The sequence below is a fragment of the Herpailurus yagouaroundi genome, unplaced genomic scaffold (genome assembly GCF_014898765.1).
Source record: "Herpailurus yagouaroundi ecotype Mexico unplaced genomic scaffold, PumYag 139, whole genome shotgun sequence".
NCBI classification, from domain to species: domain Eukaryota; kingdom Metazoa; phylum Chordata; class Mammalia; order Carnivora; family Felidae; genus Herpailurus; species Herpailurus yagouaroundi.
Window position 1 is genome coordinate 9203406 of NW_024412394.1, and position 12860 is coordinate 9216265.

The 12860-nt window shown below is 47.7% G+C and overlaps 1 protein-coding gene across 1 annotated transcript in view; it reads right to left on the minus strand.

Moving 5' to 3' along the window:
* Positions 1 to 2507: 2507 nt before the first annotated feature.
* Positions 2508 to 12860, minus strand: part of PRPH2 (peripherin 2) — an 18531-nt gene continuing 8178 nt past the window's right edge. The window contains exons 2-3 of the mRNA XM_040473527.1: positions 6649 to 6895; positions 2508 to 3749 (exon numbers count right to left, since the gene is read on the minus strand). Of these exons, the coding sequence (XP_040329461.1) occupies positions 3537 to 3749; positions 6649 to 6895 (460 nt within the window). The 3' untranslated portion in view covers positions 2508 to 3536. The remainder of the gene's footprint in view (positions 3750 to 6648; positions 6896 to 12860) is intronic.

Below are 12860 nucleotides of genomic sequence, written 5' to 3' on the forward strand. Positions count from 1 at the left end.
TTCCCTGGTCCAAATGTCAGCAGTTCCAAGGGTCATTAAGCCCTCTGACACACTCCTTGCTCTGTCCTTATTCTTGTTTTTTTTAAGTCAAGTGTATTAAGGTATTTTACAAATAGTAAAATTCATCCTCTTTAATGGACATTTTTATGTATTTTAACAAAGGCATACAACTACTGCTATCAAACAGAACAGTTTTGTCTGCCCAGGACATTCCCTCAAACCCCTTTTGTGGTCACCTTCTTCCCTGGTCCTGATCCCCAGACAACCACTAATCTTCCTGTCCCTTTGTTTTGCCTCTTCCAGAATGTCCTATAAATATGTATCACATGTAGCCTTTTGAGCCTGGCTTTTCTAAGAAGACTAATGCATTGGAGAGAGTCATCCGTGTTCCTTATGGTTGCTGAGCGGTGTTCCACTGTGCAGATGTTTATGCAGTTATCAGGTGTGAAGGACATTTGGGCGGTTTATGGTGATTATGAAAAAAATGAAAACGTTATTGTGCAGGTTTTTGTGTGAAACTACGTTTCCATTCCCCTTGAGTAAATAGCTAGGAATTTTCTCCTTCTATCTTAACCTGCTGTATTCCATCTTTGCACAACATTCTCTAACTTTGCTGTTTATATTCATCCTCTGTTTGGGAGGACAAAACACCATCAGAAGTTAAAAGACTGATGTTTCCCCCTCCTTCAAGCAAATCTCCTGTCCACTGAGGACCAGGAAGTCATCCCTCTCTCCCTGGTCTTCCATACCATTCGCCCCCACATTCCTGTCCCTAACACGGTGCTGCTGGCTGGCCACCCTGTCATCGGGAGCCGTGTCCTCCTCTAGTAGCAAGTCAAAGACCCAAGTTGTCTTGGTCTCCCTTCCCTCCCCCACTCGGCCCCGCTCCTGGCTAAGCTGCAAACCTGCTGGCCTAGCATTACAGGTGCCGGACGAGGGGGGCAGGGGAGCGTGCCAAGCAAGCACCAAATCTTATTAACCTATATGGAGGTTACTTGGGGTTTATTTGCTGGTGGTTCGGTCCTGGGCTTGAACGTGTTGCAAGAAGCTATGGGTTCTTGAACTGAAGCCACAGATTCCAGCACACTTGTCTTCCTAAATGTTCAAAATAAGCAGCTGGTACCTACTTCTTCACTCTGGAGAAAGTGTTTTAAAAGTGGAAAAGACCTAATGTGCTGTCTTACCTCTCACCCTGCCCCAAGGAAGGCCTGCCAGACTTGAAAACCTGGTTGAGTTCCCTGGGAGAAATGAATTTATACTGGTCCCAGGAAAGCCTGAGGTCAGACACAAGGAAGACCCAGGTCAGAGTCTTGTTGGCCGCTACCTGAGAAGCCCTGTGAAGTGTAGCTCGCCCTACGTCTGCTTGAACCAACTGGGGATATTTATCATAGGGTCAGTTCACCCTTGGTCCTCCCAGCAGCTCTCAGATTCTAAGGTTGCTTACATCTGCCCTATAACCTGGCCCCACAGAGACTTATGTTTCCCTGTTTGGGAAAATACGTTTTGACCAGAGCAGGGAAAAATGGTTTGGAATTTTTGCTTAAATCACTAAACTAAGATTCCACACATGAAAATATTAAATAAATTCAGCTCTGGTCTGAACTGGTCAATGTGGAGAATATTTGGGATAGCCTTATAATCAGTGTTCTTGCAGATGAGATGGTGAGAGGGAGAGGTGATGCCCTGACTGGTAACCATGCTTCCCTTTAGGGTCAGGTTCAGTTGGGTTTTGTTAACAAATACTGGCTAGAATTGGGAATCATGTGATAACATACAGTTGAATAGGCTAAGACAGTGTTTAACACAAGTGACTTTCACACAATATAATTTTTAATGTCTATCGTACAGCTGTTAACAGCACAGTTACACATGAGCCTAGAGCAGCACTTTCTCGATGGTTCTCAGCACTCCCGAGGGGAGAGAGTTCCAGGACCCTTGTCAGAGGTGGCTGACTCCCTCAGCATTTTCAATGTGGACCATTCTTTGGTCTCAAGGAGACTCCAAAGTCTAATTAAATTAAACCTGGGGCCAAAGTCTGAGAGTGTCCAAATGTTTGGTTTTTTCTGGTTTGGTTTTTTGGGGGTTTTTTTGTTGTTGTTTTTTTAGTATTTATATATTTTTGAGACACAGACAGAGCCTGAACAGGGGAGGGGCAGAGAGAGAGGGAGACATAGAATCTGAAGCAGGCTTCAGGCTCTGAGCTGTCAGCACAGAGCCCAACACGAGGCTTGAACTCACAAACCCGTGAGATCATGACCAAAGTCGGATGCTTAACTGACTGAGCCACCCAGGTGCCCCAAGAGCAAGAGTGTCCAAATGTTTTAATGCCTGGGAGAATGAGAGCTCCAGAACATGCCCCAGGCAGCACCCAAAGTCTTATTGTCTCCCCACTGAACACTCAGCACAACAATGAAGCCGTTCTCTCCTTCCCCTAAAAGCTTCCCTTTTCTCTCTTCCCTGAAAGAAGGTAAAATTTCTCTTGGAGTCACTAGCTCAGGAAGATGGACTGAGTTTCAAAGAATCTTTAATACAGAGGCATTGCAGAAATACTGCTTTGCAGGATAGGTATCTGGGGAAGGAAACAGGAAGAAGCTTCCAGAGGATGCTTTGCCCTCCACTGTAGACCATTAGTGTCACCCATGTGGGCTGTTGTGGCCACCTGTGTGGGTCTAAGAGGAGAGGCCCAGTGTCCAGAGGGTAGACTCTTGTCTCATTGTTACTCCTCTTCCAGTGAAGAGCAGCCACCTAGTCCAGTGCTTCCACAGACAAGCCAAAGGAGGTCACCTGGCACTTCAGGGGCGTGATGTTGCCGGAACAGCCAACAACCTGACTTCCTCAGCCCATAGCTCACTCCAGGCTAAGCGAGGGCATGGGGATGTGACACAAGAGTAGCCTTTAACTATGTTTTTGGTGAGGAAAATAATCCTCTGTCTTTAAGTTCTCTTGCCCCATGATTGAAGAATTCCTCTCGTGGGCCCTCAGTGCTTCGGAGAGCCCATTAGTCTTAGAAAAGTATAACTATCCCCCGCCCTGCACAATTACACAAACAAAAAGGCTGTCCTGTCAGTCTTGGCATTTAAAAACAGAAGAATGACAACATGGCCAGTACATTTTTCAGACTCCTGTGCTTATGCACCAAGTGACACTTTGGATGTAGAATGAAACAACTTGGAGCCTGTAATGGCAAACTCTTAAAAAGGGGAGTTGCCCTCAGTGCAGCCAGTAGTAGCCTCAGGGTGGAACTGAATTCATGTGCTATGAAGAGTGATCCACTGAGAGGCGCCCTGAGTCCACCATGAGGGCATATCGGGAAGTAGTGGGCCTGAGCCGGGGCTCAGTCACTAATATTTTAAGTCATTCAACAAATGTTTGCCAAACGGTTTTAGGGACCCTAAACTTTAAATCCCACCATCAGAAAGAGTCTCTGTAGTAAGATGGCTGCCCTCCTTGGGAGATTCAGATTGGATAAGTGGGGTATCCGCTTTCTTGGAGTCCGCTACTTCTCAGTGTTCAGGAGGGGAGGGGGCCCAGGGCCATCAGCCAGCCTCTGGGGCCTGGCCTGCGTCTGCACCCTCGGCTTCCACCTGGTTACTCTTGCCCAGCTTTTTCAAGCTCTCCAGAAAGGCCTTCCAAGTCTCCGACACGCTCTTTTCCAGAAGCCAGCCCTCACTCTCGCACTCAAGGTCTTCGGGGTTCGACACGCCTTCCAGTGCTGTGTGCAGGTAGCGTAGGCCAATTGTGATGGACACCTGGTGGGGAGAAGAGACTTAGAGGAGGTCTGGGAGAAGTAGGTGGGGACTGAGGTTGTTAGGAAACCCTGGAAGCCACCAGCCTGTTCACCCCGGGGGCCCTTCGAGTGTGACAGGCTCTGCTGAGTCTGGGTTAGTGAGGGCCTGCCCACCAGCCTGGCCTGGTGCTCAAAATAGCTGTCTTTTCTCCAGCCTCATCTCCAGCCCTATTCTCCTCCCTTTCTGGCCACCCTGGGCTTCTTTGGGTCGCATCCACACTTTCTTCTCTCCAGCCTGTACCTCTTGCTGTTTGCCTTAAACGTTGTTCCTCTCCATGCTCCCCCTTCAATTCAGCTTCAGCCCTCGGTGAGTGACCCTGCTACTCATTCTGCCTCCTCTTTCTCTCCAGTCTCACCCGTTCTGGGGGGATTAGTCCTAGGTTTCTCCTCCTTGCACCCCCATCCCGTTCCTAGCACATTGTTTGGCACATATGAGGTGTTGGGTAAACTATTTGCTAGACAGAATTAAAAAGTCACCTCCTTTTCAGCAAGCAATATTATCATATATGGTTTCCTTCTACTTCTGCTATTTTGATTAGTGTGGGGATGAGTGGGTGATTTGTTTGTGTTTGTTCACTAGCAGTCGCTGTAGCAGGCTGTGGTGCCAAAATGCCTGGGTTCAAACCCCAGTCCTGATACTTAGCCAGCCATGTGAGTAAGAAACCTCAGTTTACTCATGTGGTTTGCAAATTTTCAGATGGAGTGTCTCCTGCCTCTTGTGCATGCTGTGACATGTCAGGATGTGTAGAGCATTGTACGTGGTGCCCAGTAAGGATGAATAGATGTGTCAGCTGTAATTGGTTATTAGTGTGGTAAGTACTGTTTGCATCTTTCCAATGTATCGTGTTACCCCTTGTTTCTACATAGATTCCCGCTTTACTCTCTTACATTTCTCCTTTCGTGGTATAACAGACTCTGAGCTGGCGAGGCCTGCTCATGGAGACCGTCCACCCCCGATGCATCTTGTTCACTCAGTCTCCCAGCCCATAGAACAGCACCCAGTGGTGGTAGGGCTTCAGTAAACATCTACTAAATGAATGCTATGGGAGCACTTTATAATTGCAGTGGTGGATGACATTAGTGATTGATGTTTTAGGTTTTCGCTATTGTCATTGTCCATTGAAAGTTTAATATAATGTTTATGGTGAAAAAACTCACCTCCTCCAGGACGTCCTCCTGGTGTACATACTCCTACTCTGATTCCCTCCTCCTTTCCTGAAGCAGGTCTACTGCTACATTATGAATTTTGCACTTGGTCATGATCCTCCCTTTGGTTCATGAGTTAGATGTCACCTCCTAACTGGATTGTGAGGCCCAGGAGAGCAAGGCTCAAGCCAGAGCCCTATCTTAGTTTAGCCACCCTCATGCCCATCACAGAGCTCTGCCAACTGAAGGCCTCAGCTAAAAGTCAAGAGCATTTACTCCCTGTTCACGATGACCTGGTCCTCATCTCATACAGTCACTAGCTTCCTGGAAAGGCGAGGAAACTGAGAGGCAGCCAGTGGAACCCTGTTTTCCCACTGTTAGCCTTTCAGTCTTTTCATGGGTTTTCAGGGTACATGAGCTTCTGACCTTCCAGCAGTAAGCTTCTCACCTCGCTCTACCCATTCATCCCAAAACTGTGCCTCAAGTAGTCAACAATCAGTAAAACGTCATTCATTTGCCTTGACATGAAAAGAAACCCTCCCTTCCCCAGCCAGCCTACCCCCAGACAATACAGTACCTGCAGTGTGATGTGGTGAGTTAGAAGTAGTCATCTCAGCCCAGGGAACAGCTACATGTTAAATTCCATAGCACTAAGAGAGCGACTTACTTAAAGGAAACTTTCAGTGAATCTCCTCTAATGGGCAAACTTTCCCCACTGATATTTCTGGTTTTGGACTTCTGGATTTTGGAGTGGATTTTCTGCTGCCAGCTGAAAGCCAGAGCCCCTGAGTCACCCTCTGTACCACCTTGGTTTACCACTCACACTTGCTCTCATTCAGCACCCGGGACAGCGCCCAGCACTCAGGTGTTTAAGAAATAACTCCGATAAATGAATGAATGACATCTTGCTACATCCCAAGTTCTGTACAGAGAGGAATTAAGCCTTATAGGTGAAATCAGATAAATCCACAAATAGTTAGAATAACAGGTAAATTGCTACCAGAATCTTGAGAGAAGCACAAATCCAAGTAGCTCCCATTTCGTGGACATAATACATATCACCCCCTATTCCCCCCCAGGATTCCCAAAGCTAAGTGCTGTCGGTCCCATATAAAGAGATGTTAAGTAACTTTCCAAGACCCCAGACTGAAAAAACAAAGGCACATGATGAACCTCTAAAACATGCAAAGTGAAAGAAGGCAGACAGAAAAGGTCACGTATTTTCATGGCATTTATATAAAATTTTGTCCAGGATGGATAAATCCACAAAGCTGGAGCACAGATTAATGGTTTCCAGGGGCTGGAGAGGTGGGAGGCAGGGGGGCGGGAGATGGGAAGTATGCTGCTTAATGGGTAGGAGCTTCTCTTTGGGAGTGATGGAAATGTTTTACAACTAGATAGAGGTGGTAGCGGATGTTGTAGTAGTTGTACAACATTGTGAATGTACTAAATGCCACTACGTTGCTCACTTTAAAATGGTTCATTTTCTGTTCTGTGAATTTCATCTCTATCAATTATTTTTTGAGTGATAGGAAAGAAACAAAAAATAGTAGAGGTGCTGGGATTTAAACTTAGGCCTGCCTGCCTGACCCACAGCAAGGCTGAGGGCTGCTTCTGAGGAGAGAGGCAAGCGCTCCAGGCTGGGCCCCACCCGTTAAATCCAAAAGGGGCAGGTGACCCCCACTCCCCTCGCCCCCAGCTGGCCCAGAGCCTACCTCAAAGAGCCAGACGAGGAGTGTGACGGCGCCCATGGAGTTCATGAGGCTGCCGTAGTAGTTTAGCAGGGCGGCCCTGCAGCCACGCACCCACAGGTTGAGCTCCTCTGTCTGGTGGTCGTAGCTGTAGTGAGCTGAATTGTTGGTGAGCTGGTACTGAATGCAGGGCCGTGGCGAGTTGGGGTTGCAGCAGCTGAAGGGAACACCATCCACCAGGTATCGCCCATCCACATTGCTCTTGATGCGACTGGAGGAGAAAGATTAGGGGCTTCTCAGACTTCTCACCAGGGGCCAGTTCCTCCCATCCCACAGCTCTGAAAAGCTGTAATATTCATCCATCCATCCATTCATTCATTCATTCATGAAATAATAAAGGCACGTACTATGTGCCAGCCACTGTTCTAGAAGCTGAAGGTGGAGAAATGACGCTACAGAACCAATGTCCCTACTTCCTAGAGTTTGTGTTCTTGAAGGTTGAGACAGATGATAAACCAAGAAGCGAGTAAATAAGGAATACAGAAATGCATCCAACCACGCTTTGTACTGCCAGGCCTCTGCATGCAGCAATTTCTTGGAACCATGTCAGCCTGGTAGGACAGGTGGTGACTGGAACAGGACTGCCTAGTGTTCGTGGCCAACAGCCTTTGCCCCGCAGCCCCTCTGCAGCCTTACCTCTAAAAAGTCACTAGGGACCAAGGCTCCCTCTGGCCAGATGGGTTCTGTTCAGTATATATTTCCAGAAGGCCTGCTGTAGCCCAGGGCCTGTGCAGGGACAGGGAATGAGACTGGAAACAGTTACAGTCCTTGCCCTCAACTTGCTTGCTGTCCACAGTGAACTCTGCCCCTAGCCAGGTGGGATCTCCTTACTCACCTGAAGGCTGCAGCCCATATTACTTTTGCACTTCCATTTGTAGGTATATATTTGGTTAGGGCGCACCATACATTCATGTGGGTTCAGAATTCAAAAGGGGCAGACATCTTTACTCTGAAAGTTCTCCCCATCCTCATCAGGCATCTGAGTGTGTCCTACTTGACCTGAGTGAGGTTACCCAGGTGTCTTTATGCACCAGAATTCATCAAGCTGCACACTTAAGATTTGTGTACCTGAGTGTATGCATGTTATCTTGAATCACAAAGTTTTTTTAAGTTGCACAGACTTTTACAAACATGAGAGTAGAAAGTATGAGAATAGAAATGTAATTATTTAAAATAGAAACTATAATTCCAATTCTGGGTATCTATCTGAAAAAAATGAAAACATTAACCTCAGGGGCACTGGCTGGCTCAGTCAGTGAAGCATGCGACACTTGATCTCGGGGTTGTGAGTTCGAGCCCCACATTGGGTATAGAAATTACTTAAAAATAAAATCTTGAAGAAGAAAAAAAAACATTAAATCAAAAAGATACATGCATCCCTGTGTTCATTGCAGCATTATTTACAAAAGTCAAGACATGGTAACTACTTAAGTGTCCATTGATAGGTGAATGGATAAAGAAACTTTGGTACATACACACACATACGCACATGCACGTGCGCACACACACACACACACACACACTGGAATATTACTCATCTCTATAAAAAGAAATCTTGCCATTTGCAAAAATGTGGGTGGATCTTGAGTACATTATGTTAAGTGAAATAATAAAGACAAATACCATATGATCTCACATGTGGAATCTAAAAACAAACCAAAGAAAGTTGTGGTTGCCAGGACAGGTGTGGGAGATGGGCAGAATGGGTGAAAGTGGCCAAAAGTCCTGGGGACGTAATACACAGCATCGTGACTATAGTTAATAATGCTGTATTGAAAGTTGCTAAGAGAATAAATCTTAAAAGTTTCTTATCACAAGAAAAAAAAATTCTGTAACTAGGTATAGTGATAGATGTTAACTAGATGCATGGTGGGGCTCATTTTGCAATATATGCAAATAGCAAATCGTTATGTTGTATCCGAGAACTAATGTTGCATGTAAACTATACCTCAATAATAAACATAAATAATAGAAACTGTTTTCAACATTCATTGAAATGATAATTTCAGTGTTTAGCTTCTAAATGTCCATGTTTAATCTCCAACTCATTCTTGTCCCTTGGCCTCCAGATCCCCCCAAACTGTAGCCAACTGTCTGTCCTTCTAAAAAGACTTCATACCTGATAAGCAAACACAGATTCTGCAAATGTTCTTTTTCTTCTTGTTTTTTACCCAAATGATAATGTCCTGTCTTGAACCTTTCTTTTTTCCCTTAGCAGTATCTTAGAGATTTTTTATATCTATCAATAGAGAGTATTCTCCAGGTTTTTAATGAGCTACACGGTATTGCCGTTGCACAGATGGTCCTGGGGCACTAGTCAGTTCCCTACTGATAGATGTTTAGGGCTTTCCCAATCTCCTGTTAATTTAAACATCGTGCATATTGTGGCTATATCTAGAGGGTAAATTCCTAGAGGGGGCATCCCTGCATCAAAGTGTGGATCCATCTGTGACTGCCCTAGACCCCTGCCATATTTCTCCCTGGCGTTTGTAGAATCATACCCCTAACAGACATGCACAAGAGAACGTACCCTTCATGCTGTACCCACATGGGTTCGATTTTTGATCTTTGCCAACCTGAGAGATGAAAAATAGTATCTCAGGGTTGTCTCAATTGCCATTTCTCTCATTACGAATGAAGTTGAGTATCTTCTGATATGTCGAAGAGCCATTTGTGGTTCCTTTTCTGTGAACTGTTGATCAGTATGATTAGGACTTTAGGAAGGTTCTGTACAATGTGGCCTCCTTGGTTCCAGAAAAGTCCTCACCTGGGTTATGGTGACCATATTTCCAATGGTCTGCAGTCCCTGACCTCTACTTCCTAGACAGGACCCCAGCCGAGAGAATGGGTGGTCCTGGGTGCACAGGACACCTGAACTTACTCCCAGCTCATCCCTCTGGACAAGGTCCTTACCCTCTCTGGGCCTCAGCTCCCTCATCTGTAAAATGGAGTTGACATGAGGATCATATGAAGGGATGTGTGTAAAAGGTCTTAGAAAAGTGGCTGGCACATAATAAGTGCACAGTGAATGTGAACTCATGGCTGAGGCTGGGCAGGGTGGAGGAACGAGAGCCTTCACATGTGCTCCGTGTGCCCTCAAGCAACAGCTGTGGCAATGGAACAGACCATTCACCACCACTGGGCAATAGTCAATTGTGATCGGGTGGCAGGGTCTCTGCCAACTGTGAGGAAGAGGCTCTGAGAGCCTTCTGTGAGAATAGCAACCATGTCTGTGAGGGCAGAGCTCACCCCTGGCCTGAGGCCGTATCAGACATTTGTCACTGGCTGAAGTGGTTGCTACTGAAGTACTTACTTGAGCCCAACTGAGTGCACCAAAAGCACAGTGGGAGCAGAAACCACTCTGCTCTCCCCCTGCAGCCCGTCACTCGGCACCTGGCGGCGGGGGCCGAGGTGGTCCCGGGTGGGAGGACTGAAGCAGAAGGGCTGTCAGTTTGGGTCTCCTGCCCCCCTCTTGAGGGGCCAATAGTCCCTGGACACCTCAGCAGACAGTAGTCTCCCACCGATGACCAGCCCCAGCAGGCCTCTTTGAGGCTGGGGTCTCCGAGCTCAGATGCTCTTCGTCCCTCTGCCTGACCTGCAGGCTGTCCCTTGGGCCTGCTCCCAGCAGCACAACATCCCACCTGGGCCATTCCCAATGTCCCCATGAGAGGAGTGGGTATAGTGGGAGGAGCCAGCCTTTGAGTCGCAAATCTACATTTCTGATCTGTGGGACTTCATCCTCTGGACCTGTGTGAGGTGGGGATAACTACAGCCCCCTCTTGGCAGCCGTGGGGAGCTTTAAATGAGTCAGTGTGAGGAATGTGCTTGACACAGGCCCTCAGAGAAGGCCCCACGCAGAGCCACCTGGGCAGGACCTTGCAATCCACCAGATTGTTCTATGGAGGCAGAAGTGGTGCCCTGAGCAGGGCAGGGCGGGGCCTCACCCAAAGCCAAACAGGAAGTGGAAGACCAGCCCACAGCAATTGCCCACTCCTCCCATCAGAGTTTCTTCAGAGCCTCACAGGTCTCTCTCCTGTATGTTGGCTTTTCTATTTAAACTTCATGAGAAAGCGTGATTCCCTCCCTTGTTCCCTGTCCCAGAAGCCCTTTCCTGTCCACCATTCTCTCTCCTTATGCACTCTCAGGTGTCCCTAAGCTGGGGTAAAGCCTACAGACTTGCCCCATACATAGTACATGTATATCTGAAGTGAAGGCCAGGCCTGCAGTTGTGTGGGCTGAGGCCAGGAGAGGCTTTGAGCTACCCTCACTCTGCAGGCTGGCCTTCTGGAGACCACTTATCTTCCCACCTCACCTCACTCACTCCCCCAAATGGGGAAGCCACCTTGCTAGTCTCCTTAAGGCAGACCCGTGTCTCCCCCCACAATGCCCCCCCCCCCCCCGCAGACTGGGGATTCCTGAGGTCAGGGCTTGTCTTGCCTCAGACTGAGGCTCCCTGAGGACAGAGTTGTCTCCCACCTGAGACTGGGGCTCCCTGAGGGCAGGGCTGTGTCTCCTGTTTGTGTCCTCCCTCAATACCTACAGTACTTTATATCCAAAACAGGTCCTACCTTAATCAAGACCCTTACAAGCCCTGGTGAGCCCTGAGCAGAGCAAGATTTGTAGCCTGGGAAATACTCTGATATAAATAGCCAGCTCACCGCCTAAGGAGCTTTGTCTTAAGAGGGTGAGTGGGGCCTTAATCTGTGGTTAGAACCAGGACAAGCACTGAGTAAACAAGGTGATTCTTCTACGGGAGAGGGAGGGCTATTTCTAGAATTGCGGGACTCCAACAGATCTCAGGCTGGGGGTCCAAGGAAGCCACAACCTCCATGAAGCCAGGCCTGCCTCCCCCATGCTAATTTGGGTCTTCTCCTCAGGGAGCCCCAGCCTGAGGAGAAGACACACCCCTGCCTCAGGGAGCCCCAGTCTGAGGGGAGACACAGCCTTGCCCGTGGAGAGCCTCAAGCTGAGGGGAGACACAGTCCAGCCCTCAGGGAGCTCCTACCAAGGTCTAGTCTTCTTGAGATGTCTATAAATTGTTCAGGAAGAGTGAAAGGAGCCTGTAGCCTGTAGGTTCCCTGGGTGGGATGAGAGGGCTTGGTGCCAGCTTCTCCCTCAGGCTGAGGGCTCGAGGCCAAGCCCTCCTGGCTGACGGTTTCTGGTGCCAAGGCCTTTTACCCCGAGACACTAAAGCTCTGCTTATCCAGAAAGCAATGGGGACCTTGAAAGGAATTGTCTGAAGACTTCATGTCCCTCCTCATGTGATGCAGTAAGATATACACAGGGCACCCTAGGAAGTGTTCTTGCCAAAACCAAACCTGAATCCAAGCACACCTCAGCCCTGACTATTGGCTTATGGGGGAAACACAGAGGACTGAAGAACAAGTTAGATGACACCACTTGGCTGCAACTGCTCAATCCAGAATGTGAGGAACAAACTCTTCAGAACAAGTGGCCCAATTCCTCCAGTACTCACATGGCTGGACAGTAACTGTTACAGAGAAAAGGAGATGAAAGAGATCAGAGAACCAAATGCAAAGTGTGGACTTGGTTTGGATCCTGATTTGAACAAATCAACTGTGAAAGATACTTTGAAACAAGAAGAGAAAATTGAACAGACCAGATATTAGATGAGATTGCTGCTGGTTTTGTTGGGCATGATTACTATTGTGCTTATATCAAACAAAAAACAAAAAAGCAAAAAACAAGCAAACCCTCTGTACCTGTTAGAAATGCCTCCTAAAGTATTTATAGGTGAAAGGAAATGAAGGTCGGGATTTGCTTTAAGATACTCAGAGGGTAGGGGCGCCTGGAGGGCTCAATCAGTTGGGCGTCTGACTTCGACTCAAGTCATGATCTCACAGTTCGTCTCTCTCTCTCTCTCTCTCTCTCTCTCTCTCTCTCTCTGTCTCTGTCTCTCTCTCTCTCTCTCTCTCTCTCTCTCTCTCTCAAAAATAAACATTTAAGGGGCACCTGGGTGGCTCAGTCGGTTAAGCGTCTGACTTCAGCTCAGGTCATGATCTCGTGGTTCATGAGTTCGAGTCCCACGTCAGGCTCTGTGCTGACAGCTCGGAGCCTGGAGCCTGCTTCGGATTCTGTGTCTCCCTCACTCTGCCCCTCCTCTGCTCTCTCTCTCTCTCTCTCTCTCTCTCTCTCTCTCTGTCTCTCAAAAATAA